This window comes from Nothobranchius furzeri, chromosome 6 (genome assembly GCF_043380555.1).
Source record: "Nothobranchius furzeri strain GRZ-AD chromosome 6, NfurGRZ-RIMD1, whole genome shotgun sequence".
In the NCBI taxonomy this organism is placed as follows: Eukaryota; Metazoa; Chordata; class Actinopteri; order Cyprinodontiformes; family Nothobranchiidae; genus Nothobranchius; species Nothobranchius furzeri.
In genome coordinates this window covers 78,874,569-78,891,133 of record NC_091746.1, presented here as the reverse complement: position 1 = coordinate 78,891,133, position 16,565 = coordinate 78,874,569, and the positions used below count along the sequence as shown (strand labels likewise).

At 40.3% G+C, this 16,565-nt stretch overlaps 1 protein-coding gene across 1 annotated transcript in view; it reads right to left on the bottom strand.

The window, feature by feature from the left end:
• Positions 1-16,565, bottom strand: part of ctnna2 (catenin (cadherin-associated protein), alpha 2) — a 439,259-nt gene that overhangs the window by 47,188 nt on the left and 375,506 nt on the right. Inside the window, exons 10-12 of the mRNA XM_015943640.3 lie at positions 9,957-10,049; positions 6,872-7,028; positions 6,045-6,245 (exon numbers count right to left, since the gene is read on the bottom strand). Of these exons, the coding sequence (XP_015799126.1) occupies positions 6,045-6,245; positions 6,872-7,028; positions 9,957-10,049 (451 nt within the window). The remainder of the gene's footprint in view (positions 1-6,044; positions 6,246-6,871; positions 7,029-9,956; positions 10,050-16,565) is intronic.

Below are 16,565 nucleotides of genomic sequence, written 5' to 3'. Positions count from 1 at the left end.
CCACCTACCAAACAGCAGCACCATTTGTGGCGGAAGGTAAAGTTTTGTTCAAAAAACGTCAAGATGTCCATGTCACCTGCTGTAAAGTTTAGAAATGTTGGGGTAAATATCCAACAAACAAAATGTAAACCATTCCCAAAACCTAGACATAAGAGGAGTGGATCCACTCTGGTTGTGTGAAACTCACAGTCTTGAAACTTTAAACTGAACATCAAAAACAGATGACTACTATTTAAGAAAGCTGTTTTACTTTAGCAAGACGAGGAACTAAAATGAGTAAATCCAGGGATGTGTACTGGTGAAATTCTGGTGATACGATACTTATCACGATACACATGGCATTGCGATAGATTCGGTCAGATGTTGTTAGTGATTTTTTTTTACTGGATTTATCATAGGATTATTCAATAAACAGTCCAAACATGTTTAACATGAGGCATCTGAACCATAATAAAGGGATTTACATTTCAATGGGGGAAACAAAATCCATTGCACACTGCTGCCAACTTGTGGTCGGCGTTTGAATTGCACCAAAAGAAAAGAAAATACACAAATGCGTGCATATAAATTCTTCCAAAAATTAGATACACGGTGTTGAATATCAATGTAATATCGCAGGAAAAAATATCACTATATATTGCCAAATCAATATTTTCTCACATCCCTACTAAATCCACAAAACACGCAGTGATAGAAAGTGCAACAAGTACTTTATTTTTTAGACAAAATAAATTTTAGAGAAAACAGTAAGTTTTAATACCAAATCAGAGCTGAAACCAAATGACCTTCCTGCGCCTTTTAAAGGTACACCAAGTAACTTTGTCATATTTGAAATAATTTTCCTGAGCCAGTAGTTGATAAAATGATTCCTTACAGGGTGAATAAATAGTCTCTCAGTCCCCTCTGCTCCTTGTAGGCAGAATACCAACCGCCCAGACAGTCAGGAATCAGCTCAGTGTGACGTTGGGACATAGGGTTACACGAAACAAGTGGACTGTTTTTACTATAAAACCGATTATTATGACCAGACTTCATGAATGAGCTTTGTTTTGTTTTTCATTTAACAGCTTATTGTCATTGGGTGTTGTTGAGGTAGAAAACATGGACTCAGTCGTTTACATGAGACTTTTCCCGTTACGTATGTGTGAAGTTTGCAAATATTAAACATGTTTTTGGAACAACTTTGTTGCTGGAAATGCTTGTAGACATGGTACCAGGCCTGTCGGGTTCAAGTTGTGTGACACATATGAATGGTAATTAGGCATCTCCTAGAAAGAAAGAAAGAAAGAAAGAAAGAAAGAAAGAAAGAAAGAAAGAAAAAAAGAAAGAAAGAAAGAAAGAAAGAAATTATCTTTTATATAACGCCTCTTAATGCAAAAATCCCAAGGTGCTTCACAAGAACAAAAAAATTAAAATACAAAAAAGAAAAAAATCGTTAAAAAATATTGTTAAAATGAGAACAATTTTTTGATGAAAAATGTAAGAAAAGGAAAGAGAAATTGGTAGAAAGAGCAGAATGAGGAGAGGGTGGTGATGAAGGTCACGCAAAAACCAGCTTGAACAGATGTTTTCAGGTTTTTTTTAAGGAGACCACTGAGTCCACTGATCTCAGCCTCAGGGGGTTAGGGGTGGAGGGTGGGGTGGGGGTGGGGGGTGTCCAGAGTCTGGGGGCCACAGCAGTAAATGTTCTGTCACTTTTGGTCTTCAGTCTGGTCCGCTGCACAACCAGTAGGTTTTGATTGCTGGACCTCAGGGACCTGCTGGGGGAATGGGGACTGAGAAGATCACCAATGAATGGTGATGCTTGTCCCAAAAACCAGAACCAGGATCTTGAAATGGACCCTGAAGTTGACTGGTGGTGATATGTGGCTAGTGCATCTGAGAACCAACTAACAAAAATTTGCCCCACCCTAAAAAAATAAAAATTAGAAAATTAAAATAAAAAAATCACCAGCCACCACTGAAAACTGAACTGATTCTCATGTTAACCCTCTCAGGCTCAAAATAAGTTTTGATAAAAGGACGAACAACTAAGTCCTTCAGGGGTAATTCTGAGTAAAAAAATGCTCATGAACACCGTATGTGGAGTAACCAGGTAGGTAGGTTTTAACGTTGCAAATCTGCAACGCCTGCCGCCTGTGTGTGGTTAACTTGGAGGGTAAATACTGAATGTTGTACTTTCTCTCCTCCTTCTATAAACACTCAGATACTGTGTTAGGCTTGTCATTTAGCCAGATAGATTTCCATTATGATGTCAACTCTTGAAACAGCAAAAAATAAATAAATAAAACATGATAAAGTCCAATCAGAGGAAAATCAATGTAACGTTGCAACATCAACAGTTCTCTGTTTGGTACTGCTGACATAACGCTTCTGTGTCATGCTGACTCTTACAACAAGAGAAACGCTCCATGCAGAACTAATATAACAGCAGAAACAATTATAAAGTCAAAGCATTTGACAAGGTTATGGTTGTTCAAAATTGACCTTAACTGTTCATGGGATATTGCCACCATACATCATCAATTAATTACCCTAATTAATCCAACTGAATTATGCAATAGCAGAACAGAATTTGCTTAAGACACTATGTAACCAAAGCCATGAGAAGTGGATGCAGCTGAGCGCCAGAAGAGGGGCTCAGACAGATGGCTTTGTGAGCGCACGTGACTCACCTAATGCTGTCTGCGACTTATCAGCTAATAGGGAGGGGAGCTGATTGTGTCTCTCAATTATCCTGGCAGATGAAAGTAACGAGCGAAACAACAGATATACCGCCTCACTAAATGGGCTCTAATGGGAGAGGCAGAAACTGGAGTAGGAAGGATGGGCGAGAACGGAGGCAAGAAGTAGAACAGGGGTGTGTGTTGGCGGGGGGGACACACCAAAATGACATGTCAGAAGATTTTCTTTTTTTTCCCAGTATACAAGAGAGATTGTGATCAGATTTTATTCCACTAGACAGATAATTGGTCATTTTCTTGTTTTGTCCAGTCTTTGTGAAGGTGCGTTTTGAAAAAGACATTTACACTAAGGCAATTTAAAATGGTCTTAAAGGCTCCTAAAAAGGAACTAAATTAAACCAAGTATTCGGTTCCTTTGTTTATTCTTAGGATCTGACTGACATTGCACACCGACTTGATAGATTATAAGACAACGTTAATGAACCAGAATTTGCATTTGAATTCCTAAAACACCTGTACGCTACAGATAGCTGCTGCAAAGGTTTCAGAGTTGCAACAAAACCAGGTTGTGTGGAAAAGAATAACAAACAAAAAAGTTGTTGCCATCACCAAATCTCATCCATACATCATCTGAAGGACAAGCATTGCTCCTGCTATTGGCACAGTCAATATTGTCTAGTTTATGTCTTCTGCAAAAAAATAAAAAATAAAAATAAATAAAAAATAAGGTATCATCAACCTAATCCTGTTCTACGTAATTTCATTTTATAATTTTCTGGAAGACATTTATTAAATATCCACCATTTTTTCATTTTACTAAAAGAAAACATTGACATGTCTTTATTTGAGCCACTCTCCAGGTTAAAATGATGCAACAATAAACTAGATTCAGCTTAAAATCATCTCGGTCCATAATCCTGACACTAAAGAGTTGTTTCATTGTAATGATGCATGCACCCATCTTTGGCATCTGTTTTGGCAAGTTATTTGTTGAAGTCAGGAAATAGCAGCAGGATGCCGGTTAAGCTCACCTAAACGGAGGCAGCAACAACGTTGGTATGGGAGTCTTATTTCATACTTACTCACAGGGGGAGAAAATTCTGTATATGCTCAGAACAAGCTTCAAGTGTCAAAAAGAAAGTGCTCACAAGGGCCTGGAGGACATTTCTACCAGCAAATAATTAGAACTCAGATAAGCCATGAATAGTGATGGAGAAACTGCAGGAAGCTTGAAAAAAAGGCCTTTTAAGTAATCACTTCCTTACAGAAAAGGTGAGGAGGAAATTTAGCCTTTTATGTTTTAAAAGACCTTCAAAAAGATTTAGCCGACTAGAAGTGGAGCAGCGTAGCGCACCACATGTTCACATCTGCTTAATTCTGACTTTATAAAACCGCTCCTGCATGTTTAATAAAAGAAAAAAAAACACTGTTTTACATAAATATTAAAGAACTCAGGTTACACAATAACACCAGACAAGGAAGTTTGGATTTAAATGAGGAATTGTTTGAAGCAAATTAGAACCGTATATATTTGTAGACTTTATTGTGCTTTCCCGCTTTGTAGAAAAACTCATCCCTCTTGCTTTAAACCAACCTGAACCGTAAACAGTTACCTACAAAAATTTCTGATCAGTCCCAGAATGGTTCCTCTGTCTCTTGGGTTAGAGAACATTATAAATGAAATGACTGTTTCAGGTCGTCTGATCAAAACTCAATAAAAAATAAATCATAATAAAAAACAAAAAACAACTGAAAAACACGTCATAATGTGGAAAAGGAAATAAACTAAACATGAAACACCCAGCTGCTCCATGGGAAAATGACAGATAAACCAATAAATACACAAATGACCCATTGTAACATGGTAATTTTGATATTATAGCTTTCCATACCTGCACCTGTCGCGTGTTTCCTACATGGAGAACCAAGCTGCTGGACCTCTATGAAGGTGCCATTCATGTAGAGAGCTTTCATCAGCTGTCCTGCTTTGTTTCTGTTGTAGCTGTTAGCCAAATGCAACTAAACAAAACAGTCTATGCTTTTTCAGTGTTGATCTGTTTTGACCAACATGCACTTCACCTAAAACCAGAGAACAAGAATACAGGACCTGCACAAGTACTTAGACCTCATCTTCTCCAGAGTTTGATGTTTTTGTCTTTTGCTTGAAGACATGGTTCACTTGTCTCTGGTAGGAGTGAATGCCTTGCAAATCGTACTCAAGGCAAAAAAACAAAAAAAAGCCCAGAAACACTTGGATCAGCACAGACAAGTCTGCTCCTGCAGAGAGTGGCGCATCATGGCAGGTTTTGGGGTCTTATTTCCTGATATTTGGACATCTCGCCTCGCGTTGGATAACAGCAACGCGATGCTACCTCTAACTTGCAACGTAGATGTTTTCTCCACAAATATCTCAAGCCTGGAGGACTTTTTCTGCGTGGTGCTGCTGCTACTGCTAATAGTTAGCTTGTACTAGTCAGGACTTTCTCTGCTGTTTCCTGGACGTTGCACCAAGAATGGCCTTCCCTGTCGTGAGTCAAGGTGGGTGAGTCCATGATTGTTAGGTGACAGTGTGATGTAGATCTGTCAAACTTTTCTAATCCTAGATTTTCACTGTCTATTTTCAGAAGCTAATGCAGGAAATACAGTAGGTGTAGGAGACTATTTTAATGTTCAGCCTGCATAAAAAACTCACAGTGATTATAATCAGAATTAATATTTAAAATTTAAAATAAAAAACTAATTAAATTAAAATGCACACCTTGTAAAGTTGTGTCAGACCTGTGGTATCAGATTACTTATGTGAGACTGAATATGGATCTTTGACTTCTGTCATTTAAATTTGTTTATTTTCAGAAAAACACCGACTGAGCTGAAATGTCTTGCATCATCCTTCATCTTCAGATCAGCTCAAACTTGTTTGAAAGTAACCTTTCTCCACTTTCTTGGGAGGGGACTAAGAAATATGTTTGTCCTATCTTTTGCCAACCACAGAAATAAACTCGAGTCTCCTACAATAAGTCCCGACACTGCACGGTAAGAGAAAATAATAAGAGATAGAAAATGGATGGGAGCCAGGACTGGCAGAGGGACACACCAGTGTCCAGTCCAGCATTTGTGCTAAAGCCAAGAGACTAATCAAAACTGTAGGAAACTGAGCATTCAGTAAGTCCTGAGCAGAATACGAAGCAAACGTAACTGCGGAAGTGTCAGCGTGTGAAAGTGAAATCACTGGCCAAAAAGGCTCAAAGCTTAATAGTTGATGTTAGCACAATCCCAAAGGGAAAAATAAAATATTTCTTTTTCTTCCAATAAAGAAAATGCAATGCAAAATTATGTTCAGCTTCGGTGCTGTGCACTAACCGGTTTCCGACAGGAGCTTGATGGACTCCAGCACACGCTCGGTGTAGACCCCAGGCTCATAGTTCTCCATCTCAGCGTTAATGATGTGGACCACACGAGCTGCTCGTCCCCGAATGGCTCCAGCGGTTCGGTCAAGAGTGTCCACGTCTCCTTCTTGCAGAGCAATTACACACTTGTTGACATCTTCCAGGATGTGGTTCTCTAGAAAGAGCAAACAAAACCAATGTGGATTAAAAAAAGGCAGACGGCAGATTTTCATTGCATTAGCGGCATGATTGTGTTTTCTCAAAAGAATCAATTTTCTTTGTTAAAGTAAATTACAAATATCTTCAAGTGTGCGCTGGTGATTACAAGAAATGAGCACAATTAGTCATGCGCTTTTCTGTTTGTGAGAGATATTTTCCTAAACAATATATAATGATAAAAAATAACACAAATGTTGAACAAATCTACCAGTAAAACCTGTTGTGAAGTTTTGATTCTTCAGCTGCTTTTCTTTTGAAAAAAATAAAAAATAAAATAAAATAAATAAAATAAAAAATAAATAAAATACTTTTTAAGCAAATAATAATTAAAATAAATGTTGTGGCAACCACCAATGAAACAATTTAATAAAGCTATTTATTCTCAAATTGTTTCTTCATTCAAATAAAACTTGAAAACACTAGTTCTACTTTTTGATCCTGTTCTCCGACTAATAAAAACAGCATCCTCCGTCTGGATGGCTCTTTTCTTTTCTTTTCCTGAGTGAGTTTTGTTTTTTTGTTTCTTTATTAAACGTTCTCCCACCCGGTCTGGGGAGAAGAAGAAAAATGACTGCTGTTTACCTGACACGGAGAGAAAGTCATCAACAGATGTGATGTCGTCCACAGCCTCGGTCAGAATGCGCACTTGCTTCTCCCACTGATCCTTGAAAACGTCCATGTTGTCCTGGGCCACTTTGCTTTGGGGCCGGGCGGCGAGGGTGAGCGCGGCATTGATGACCTGGTGTGGAAGACGGGTTAAACTTAAAGTACCTGAGCTTTTTTGTTTTGTTTTGGCAAACGTAGAGATCAGAAAAATGGCACAAAACAGATTTTTTATGACATGAACTAACAAGAGTGGCATTTCTATAACGTCTAAAATGTGCTCATTCTGAAGTGAACATGTATGCTTCATAATTCCCTCTAAATCTTTGCTAAATGCTTTCTTCCTCTTCCTGTGAATGGCAGTAAAAACATGAATATGACAGTATATGGGAGCTCAAACGTCACATTTATAGATAATATAAATTTATAGATAGTATAGATGCTTTTATAGAATTTACAAATTCTATGAAAAAGTCATCTAAATCTTAAAAGACTAAATCATCCTTTCTTATATTTATCTATAGACCAGCACACTTGTGGCTCCCAGATTCAAATGATGCATGTTTACACTCTTCTCTTATAGTTCAGAATTTCAACAGAATGTTCTTCAGACAGCCTTTCGTCTGGGACGCTCACACCATGAAGGGCAGCATGAGATACTCTTAGAAATAGAAATATTTGTTTAGACTTATTCTCAGCTTAGCAAATACTCATAGGTGACTTTGTTTTTTATTCAGTGCCACACTTAAAATGACATAAGTTGAGCACCCAATTTTGGATGATGTGCATTTTGTAAATAGTAACAACTGATGCAGAGAAACAAAAACATAACCACAACGGCCTGGCCTGTATTGGGCTCGACACACGGGAGGCGACATCGCTGTTTCATTCTCCTCCATTCATTTTCATTGAGATATGCGCGACAAAGCGATAATCGCGGGTCTCCCTCATACCAAGCGAAACGTGAAAAACGTGCGTGTGAAATTTTGCGCTCGTGCACGTGTCATGCACAGGCAACCCAGCGACGCGATCCCAGAAAGTTGAAACATTTTCAACTTTTCATCGCTGTCGCTCGGACGAGGACCAATCAACGGAGCTTTCATTCACTGACCAATGAGCGGACAGGATGCTCCGTACATCTCCGAGCAAACATGGAGGAGAAGTTGATTATTATGTTTATATAGTAAAATCAGAAGATTTCACATAACTCCAGCAGCACCTTGTGAAACATCATTTCTACCACGTTATTAACTCTGAACCGCTTAAATAACCTTGATTCCCTCCAACCTGACACAGCCAAACAAAACAACGGAAGTTTCAATTTCGCCATGGAACAGAACACGTAGACGGCTTTGCCGCTGGCCATGGGTCGCCTCCCGTGTGTCAGGTAATAAAAGCGACAGCGAGAATTTCGCTGATCGCAGTCGTTTGCCACCTCCCGTGTGTCGAGCCCCTATTTGTGACGTGTCTTCCTACGGCTCTACTTCAAATCAAATCCAACTTTGTTCATAAGCCACTTTTCATACAGTTAATGTGGCTCAAAGTGCCTTACAGATTAAAATGACCCCACATCACCCTCATTCCCATCCCCCCACCCCACACACATCTAAATTTAGAGCAAATTACATTGGGATTACTTCATGAGCTAATGCACCCCATAACAATGTTGTATTTTTTTATTTTATTTTTCTTCATAAAGTCTTTGGTTGTTGCTTATAAACCGTTTGCCTGTAAAGCTGTAAGCAGACAGGTTTTATCCAAGAAAACGAGTCTCTGGAATCAGTTAAACACGAGGAGCCCGGCTTGACTGGGATCACGATAGCAAAGTAAGCTGGTTTAGCTCATGTCTGCATCTATTTGTTAACAGAAATGGTACAAGAAGCTCTTTGCACAGTTTGCATCTTGAAATGAGGGGTGGGGACTTTGTGGGGCGACTAGAGTTGTATCAGCACTACAGTGGCTGAGCTCATCAGGGTTCAAGTAGGGCTAATTTGGTTTCATGTTCTTAGACATGATGGCAATCAGTTCAAGCTGCAGCCTGGTAGAATGAATGGTAAAAGGGCTTAGCATGTAATCCCCAAACCAGACAAATCATTTATGAAATTTTATATTTAGGAGTAACTTCTGTAATAAGCAACATGTTTTCATTTCTTTATTTGGAATTCCAACAGATCCAAGCTTCAAAACGGGCATCAATAATCCCTTCAACATGCCAGCTATCCGTGTACTGACGCTAATAGTCATGATTTATTTCCTGCAAGTTCTTCCACATTTCTTGTTTTTAAGATTTATTTCCAGTTAAAACATTCGATAGTACACTTATAATCCAGACGCAGCAGTTGGTAACCGACTCAGAGCAGATGGAAGAAAAAAGTCTCTTTGTTCTGTTTCTTCTTTGTTCCTCATTCCCCAGCCACAGAGTCTTTGCCTATTATGTTTTTAATCCGTCTCCGTTGAGCATAGCTGAGGGGCATCAGGAGATGATTCCTCCCCAAGTTTTCTAACTTAGTGGGTTTGAGTGGGTGTGTATAGTGGAACGTGCACATTAGCGTTTGAATCTCACGTTCGGCCTCCCCTCCCTCTCTCTCTTTCCTGTTACTGTGTTGTGTCCCATGTGAATACGACCTACCCGTAACCTTGAAAATAAACAATCAATTTCAACATCCGCCTTCATCTGCACTCTGAGAAACGGTGCTACACGCTCCTCCTACGCATTCTGTATAGCTCGTACTCAGATTATGCAGCACATATTGTTTTTAATTCAAGTAACTAATTTCAAAAAATGAAAAATACAAATATTTTCCTTTGAGATTTACTGAGATGGTTAGTTACTAAAAACTAGTAGAGATTGTTTTCACATAGTTATCACCCACTTCTGAAAGGCAAATGCTAAAATGCTTTCCACCTTGTGTGTGTGTTTGCATTTGTTAGTAAATATTTTAAGATTTGACATAAATTCTCAGAATGTATGTATTTGCCATACATCTATAATTTGCATTTATAATTAATTCATTAATTGGTATTAAAACTTACAGATGGCCTCCACAATGTTTCTAGAGCTCACCTGTGGACAAAGGCTGTCAATCTGGGTAGCCGCCATTCGTACCAACTTCACACCCTCTTCATTGTTGGAAATGGAGCAGGCCAGGTTAGCCACCTGAACAGAGCAAGCAAAAGTACCAATTATAACAAAAACATGATCACTAAAAGTTTCAGTAAACTTTCTAAAGTGGGCACATTTTGCTTAGAAATGTTTGGAGTTTCAAATTATTTCTCAAAATATTTAGTAGTTGCTCTTTATTCTGCCACTGTGACCATTTGAACCTTTACTGGATCCGTTTGTTTCATGAGAACAGTTAAAAAGTAAAGGACATGTGTTTTTGTATTTCTCCAACATTAGTGTAAGTAAAAAAAAACAAGAAGTGCAATATTATATTATTAAACAAAAGACTAAAACTTAACTTAAAACTGAACTGTGATTTGCACCCATTTTTATTTACTATAAGGATCGTGAGCTCCAAATTAATCTCTAGCATTCTTTATCCGATACAGAAAAACATCGTGGCTTCTTAGGGTTACAAGAAATATTTCCTGACTCGCTCCTTTTACCGACTAACGTTTGCTGTGTTTCCTCGACCGGAACTAGATTTACAGGAACCTCCCAACACACGCGAGTCTCCACTTGACCGGACCGGCCGAACGGTCGCTTTCAGGAACCATCTGAGTATCAGCTCTGGGTAGGTGCTGCGAACGGCCCAGTGGAGTAGCTGAGCGGAACCTCTGGTTAACTCATGCTTACCAACACATTCTCACACTCTAAGCATCGAAAAATGACATGGTGTGACCAGGCGTTTGTTTCCGACGCACTGGGTGCCCGTGCCAGAGCGTTGGTATCTGACGCCTGTGGTAAAATGGAGATTTCACTGACATTTCATCTCTAACGATTTAACCTTCCTCTCACCCTCATCCTAACTTTAACCCTGTATGTCAGTCTAAATTTTCCGTTAAGAGTGTTTCAAGGGAACGATGTGCAAGCTGGTTAAGGTTAGGATGGGGGTGAGGGGAAGGTTAAATAACAAGAGGGTTAAGGTCACAATTCGGTCAAATGTCCATTGTACCGCGGGCAACGGATGCCTCCCGACGTGCAGGGGCTCCTAATGTGTCGGAAACAAACGCTTGGTCACACTGCGTCATTTTTCGACGCTTACCCCCAAATTCCACTACCTCTGCTCCGCTCCGGTCCGCCCCCGCCCTCCGCAGCCGCTCGCTTCCGAACTCAATTTTTACTGGTACCCGCTCTACAGCGGCTCTGCTCCGGTGCGGAGACCTGAGGTGGGCAAACAGGCATGCGCGGGATTTTCGAGATCTTGCGATACAGTCCGAGCAATAAACGCGGAAGTTAGATCCAAACACCCGTTGTGTGGGAGAAGCATCGAAATGAACTGTTTAATCTGCCCATCATTTGTGTTGAGAGATCAGCAGTGTTTGGATCAACAAAGTGTGACTACTTTGATAGTGGAAACTGTTTTTATGGCTTATTTTTGTGCATTTAAACTTCAGCCGCCATTGATAGTTGTTAAAAGTTGTTAAACCTGTGCATATGAAACAAAAAACGCCTTTTGTTTACCGATTTATTGTGAAAAACGGAAGTTTTGCTTGCTCCTTTTCCTGTTGGGCGGTTGTGATTTCTGTCCATTTACTGCGGAGGTGCTCCGGCGTCCGGCGAAAATAGGGTCGATTCAATTTTTGCAGGACGCCGGAACAGAGGGCGGCGCACGGCGCCGCACTGCCGGAGCACGGCCGCAGTAGTGGAATTGCTCTGATTGACTACAACGGGACCGATTTTGCTCCGGCGTTCGTGTTGGAGCGGAGCTGAGGTAGTGGAATTTGGGGGTTAGGGTGTGAGAAAGTGTTGTGTTGATTGGTTGTAACTCATTAGGAAATGACATCAGCAAACGTCGTCCCAAACAACCGGCATTAGTAATTTTAGAAGAGTTGCTGGTGAAGCAAAATGGAAGCAAAGGAAAATAAGCACCATTCCTGCTTAAAGGGATTTTACGGACTTTTGAATTTTTATGCTCGCGATTGCCCCCTCAGGCCAAAAGCGTAACGGCAGCTTCAATAGTAGGCTAGTGCATGAGGCGCGCATGCTTTACGTGCACACTCCTTAACGAAAATAACAGCTGAGACAGTCCCGTGTGTGTGTGTGTGTGTGTGTGTGTGTGTGTGTGTGTGTGGCCCGGAGGACAGAGGACAGGGGAACACGCAGCTAATTAATTAAATAATTTGGTTCTGTCCCTTTCTCTTCAGCACAGCTGACAGAGGTTTATGATGGGTCAGTCCTCCTGCATGCTCAGATCATTCCCTTCTCTTGCTTGAAAAATTGCTCCAAAATGAAAGTTGAACCCACATCTTTTTTATCTGTGAATTCAATGCCGTTCGGCAAGTCTCAAATAAAAATTTGGGCATCTTACTGTAAAAAAAAAAAAAGCCATTAATGTAAAAAAGAAACTCTAAATGAACTATGTTCACAACCAGAATCGAAACCAGGTCTTCTGCATGGGAGTCAGGCATCTTACAAGGTGAGTTACACAGTAACATTCATTGTATCTGTAACTGTTACATCCTTGATAACACCTGAAACAACGTCAAACCAAAGAACGGTTCAGAGTGAAAATGGCTATTTTGTTGCTAATTTGCAGGAAATATCTAGAAGAAAGTTCTCCAGAAAGTAGCTAAGGGTCCTCAGAAATGTAGCTAGCTTTGTCACTAGGCGTTAGGAACAGCGACAAAGTCGCTGAGTTGGCACTGCCTATCTCTCTGCTGCTAAAGCTACGGATAGCAAATGCTACGGGCGATGCCTGAGCGTGAACGCGCATGAAGCAGCCTGCTCGACCCGAGCATCTCTCTTTTCCTGTGATTTTACAGAAAAACTGGCAATCACAGTAAAATGCCAGAGCTCATTCTACAGGACAAGGGCATTGCAGGAGAATGTATGAAGAAGAAATTTATTATTTCTATACATGTTTTGGCTGTCAAACTTCCATAACGTCCCTTTAAAATCTAACTCCCGACACCAGAAAACACGACGGAATTCTCCCACAGCTTTTACTAAACTTCCGATTAGAGCTGAAACGATTCCTCGAGTACCTCGAATAATTCGAGTACAAAAAATCCTCGAGTCAAATTCTCTGCCTCGAGGCTTCGTTTAATTCTTGTTTAATTAATTCATGGCTTTGCAATCGCCCGGGGTCATGTTTCACCCGGACCGAAATAAGTGACGCACATGCCCACTGGACTGAATGCACACGCGAGTAGCGAATAAAACTTTACTTTCTCTTAAGCCATGGCGGACAACGTGGACCCCGGTGGAGTGCGAAAAAGACAGAAAATGTCAAAGGTGTGGGACCATTTTTCACGTCGTAAGGGGGAAAACGTAGTCCAGTATAAATACAGTAAAATGGATTTAGCCTACTACAACACCACATCCTCCGTGCTGCAGCACCTGTAAATGTCACTTCTGCAAGCGGACTCGGAGCCTCTACAAGATAATGCTTTTTAGCCTGTTTTTCTATATATTTTGCGGACACTGTGCGACTTTTTCGTTTGTAGCACTCAGTTTCAGCTCACACCGTACATCTGGTAGCAACACGTCGGACTTAAAATGTGCAAAAAAACAGCAGTTTTTACACAACACGTCGGACTTTTTATTGTGTTGTTATTGACGTCTGTTGTCCCTCGGGGTTTCTGCAGGAGGACACGGGTATTTATGAGTGGCGGAGGAAAACGAAAGAAAGTAAATAAATGTTTTGTGATCAGTATAATTTGACAAAACCACAGCAAACATGCTTTTGGCAATCCTTGTTAGTGTGAGAAAAAAAAGTGTAGAAATTAAAACGGACGTGTGTTAATAGGGAAACAGCCGGCGAGCTGTTTGCGCCGTGAGCGGTTCTGGTTCTGTTTGGGCCGCAGCCGCTCGTAGCGTTATCCTCCTAGTTTTTGTCTGGTTTGCAGGCGAGCAGATTCTCGCACGAGGAGAGAATCGGCTCAGGTTGTTTACTTATTTTTTGCACAGGCATTTGTTTACTGTGAAGTAAAGTTGAAGTGCTGAAGTTTTGCAAACTAATTTTGAATAAAACTTGAAGAATAACTGGTAATTGCTTTCTCATTTCAAGAGGTCTTTCATAATTATAACATGCTATTTGATATCAAATCAAATCACTTTTATTGTCACGTCACATGTGCAGGTACACTGGTACAGTACATGCGAGTGAAATTCTTGTGTGCGAGCTTCACAGCAACAGAGTTGTGCAAAAATACAGTAATGTAAAAACAATTAAAATATAAAAATGGCTAATCTAAGTATAGAAATGAATAAAGTAAACAATAAGATAAGAGATATAAAATGTACAGAGGTTGGTATGTGCAAAACAGTGGCATTAATGTACAGTATGGAGCGTGTAATGTTGGAACTTGGTGGAGCTTGCGACGAGGCAGCCATACTCGGCGCCATCTTGGCTCATCAATATATGATATAATGGTTTACAAACACAAAAGAGTAATTTATTAGAGTACTCGATTAATCGAAAAAAAGATTCGATAGAGTACTCGATTACAAAAATATTCGATAGCTGCAGCCCTACTTCCGATACTAGAACAAACGGGGAAATTCCCCCACAGTCTTAATTGACAGGGCTTTGTTGTCTCACAGAGCGCTTTAAAAACAATGACACTTCTGGTCATTGAACACCACATTTTACATCACACAGCTGCTCTCAACCTCTGTATAGATTAAACTATGATATACTTCAACAAAATAAATGCTTTTAATGTTATTAATGTTACTGTGGACGTTAATTGACGCCAGTCAGTGACATCATTCAGTACCAAAGCAGTCGCAATATGCTGACATCTGTGCATTTACTCTGGAGTTCCGGTAAAGGAAACACTACTATTCTATTCACAACACTGCAGCTCTTTGCCGACTGGTGTTGAACTGCAAATGCTGGTTGAGTTTAGTTTGGTGGTGCAGGCTTGGAGGCCCCATGCTCACATATGATTGGCTCAGGAACGAGGAAGTATGGAGGTGAGACACATTGTAAACAATGACTGCGTCCCTCTTTGGCCTTTTTAAAAGGAGAAAACCTGACAACCCTTCAGCCAGCTGAGAAGGAAATCTGTTCCAATATATCCTTCCTTCCGGCATGAACAAGACATTAGACTGTTCTGTGATTTTGTCCCATTCCTTCTTACTTATCGCCCTTTGAGTTTAAAAAAGTCACCAACAATGCCACATGCAGCAGTAATAATGCTATAGGCTAGCTGAAATCCTCACTGCTGCTGCCCTAAGACATTATCAGAGTAGACGCAGTAGTGAGCTGACTAGTAATTCCAGGATTTCTGACACACAAGGTAGGTCTGCAGTTGTTAAGGTCATAACTGTAATCAGCATTACTTAGAAGGAGCAGCTAAGCAGCGGTCCATGCTTGAAGGAACGGTTGCTTCCAAAATGGCTAAAGTAGTTTTCACCGGAGCCCATTCATGTATTTAAATGTACCAGAGTATTGTGTGGCAGACGATGTGTGGTTATGTGGGAGGTATGGGTTGAAAGCAGAGCGTTTTCTTCACGCGAGTCAAAAATTGTGCCCATGACATTACTGTATAAAAGCAAGTTAAAATATGAGTCAGTAAAAATAAATGAATAAAAAATTATGTGTTCGATTGTGGGAATATTTTGTGTACTGATTTAAGATAAGGTGGATAATGTTACTGACAATTAGTGCAGAGACATTATTACAAGGCCCATCTGTGTCAGGATTGTTTGTGGTGTAGCAGACACCGACCACGTTAGAGCGATGTGTATGGTGGAAGCTGAACTCATTAAGGTAACATTCCAGCATGATACATGATTAGCATACTTAAACCACTGAGGAGCTTAGATGGAACAGATAGGGCGCTTTGTTTTATAATGAAGGTGTTGGATGGATTTTATAACAAAAGAAAACATAACTGTTTGATTTTTGTCTGTTTGTCTTATCAGACACTTGGCCGTTTGGGCAAACACGTGGTAGCTTATCTTAGCTGGTTTTCAAGTACTTTATGGGGCGTTGTTACATTCATAAGTTAATCCTTGTTCGAGAATATGACTGTTAGAAAATCTCTGGAGTCATTTTACAAAATGTGGAAAACTTTGAGCGGCTGCATAATGACACAGCTGGTAGCACCGGGCGCCGGTGCCTTGCAGAGAGAAAGTCGCAGGTTTGAATCCTGGCTGCAGCCTTTCTGCGTACTGTTAGCATGTTCTCCCCATGTACATATGGGTTTTCTCCAGGTACTTTGGTTTCCTCCCACTGATCAAAAACATGCACGTTAGGTTGACTGGAGATTCTAAATTGTTTCTATTTGTCCTTTTGATGGATTGTCCAGGGTGTCCGCTGTCTTTTGCCTAATGGAGACCGACCTCAACAACCAGTATACCCAAGAAGGAAAAAACGATTGAGATAATGGATGAAGGGAAAACATTATAGGTGTGAAATTACACTAGAAAAACCAAATCCTTACTCTTTATTACACGAAAACACACACACACACACGCACACACAAACACACACACAACGTTCCTGTTCCTTGTGAACTCATCAAATGTCTCCAGTGTCACTGTCCCACACAGCTA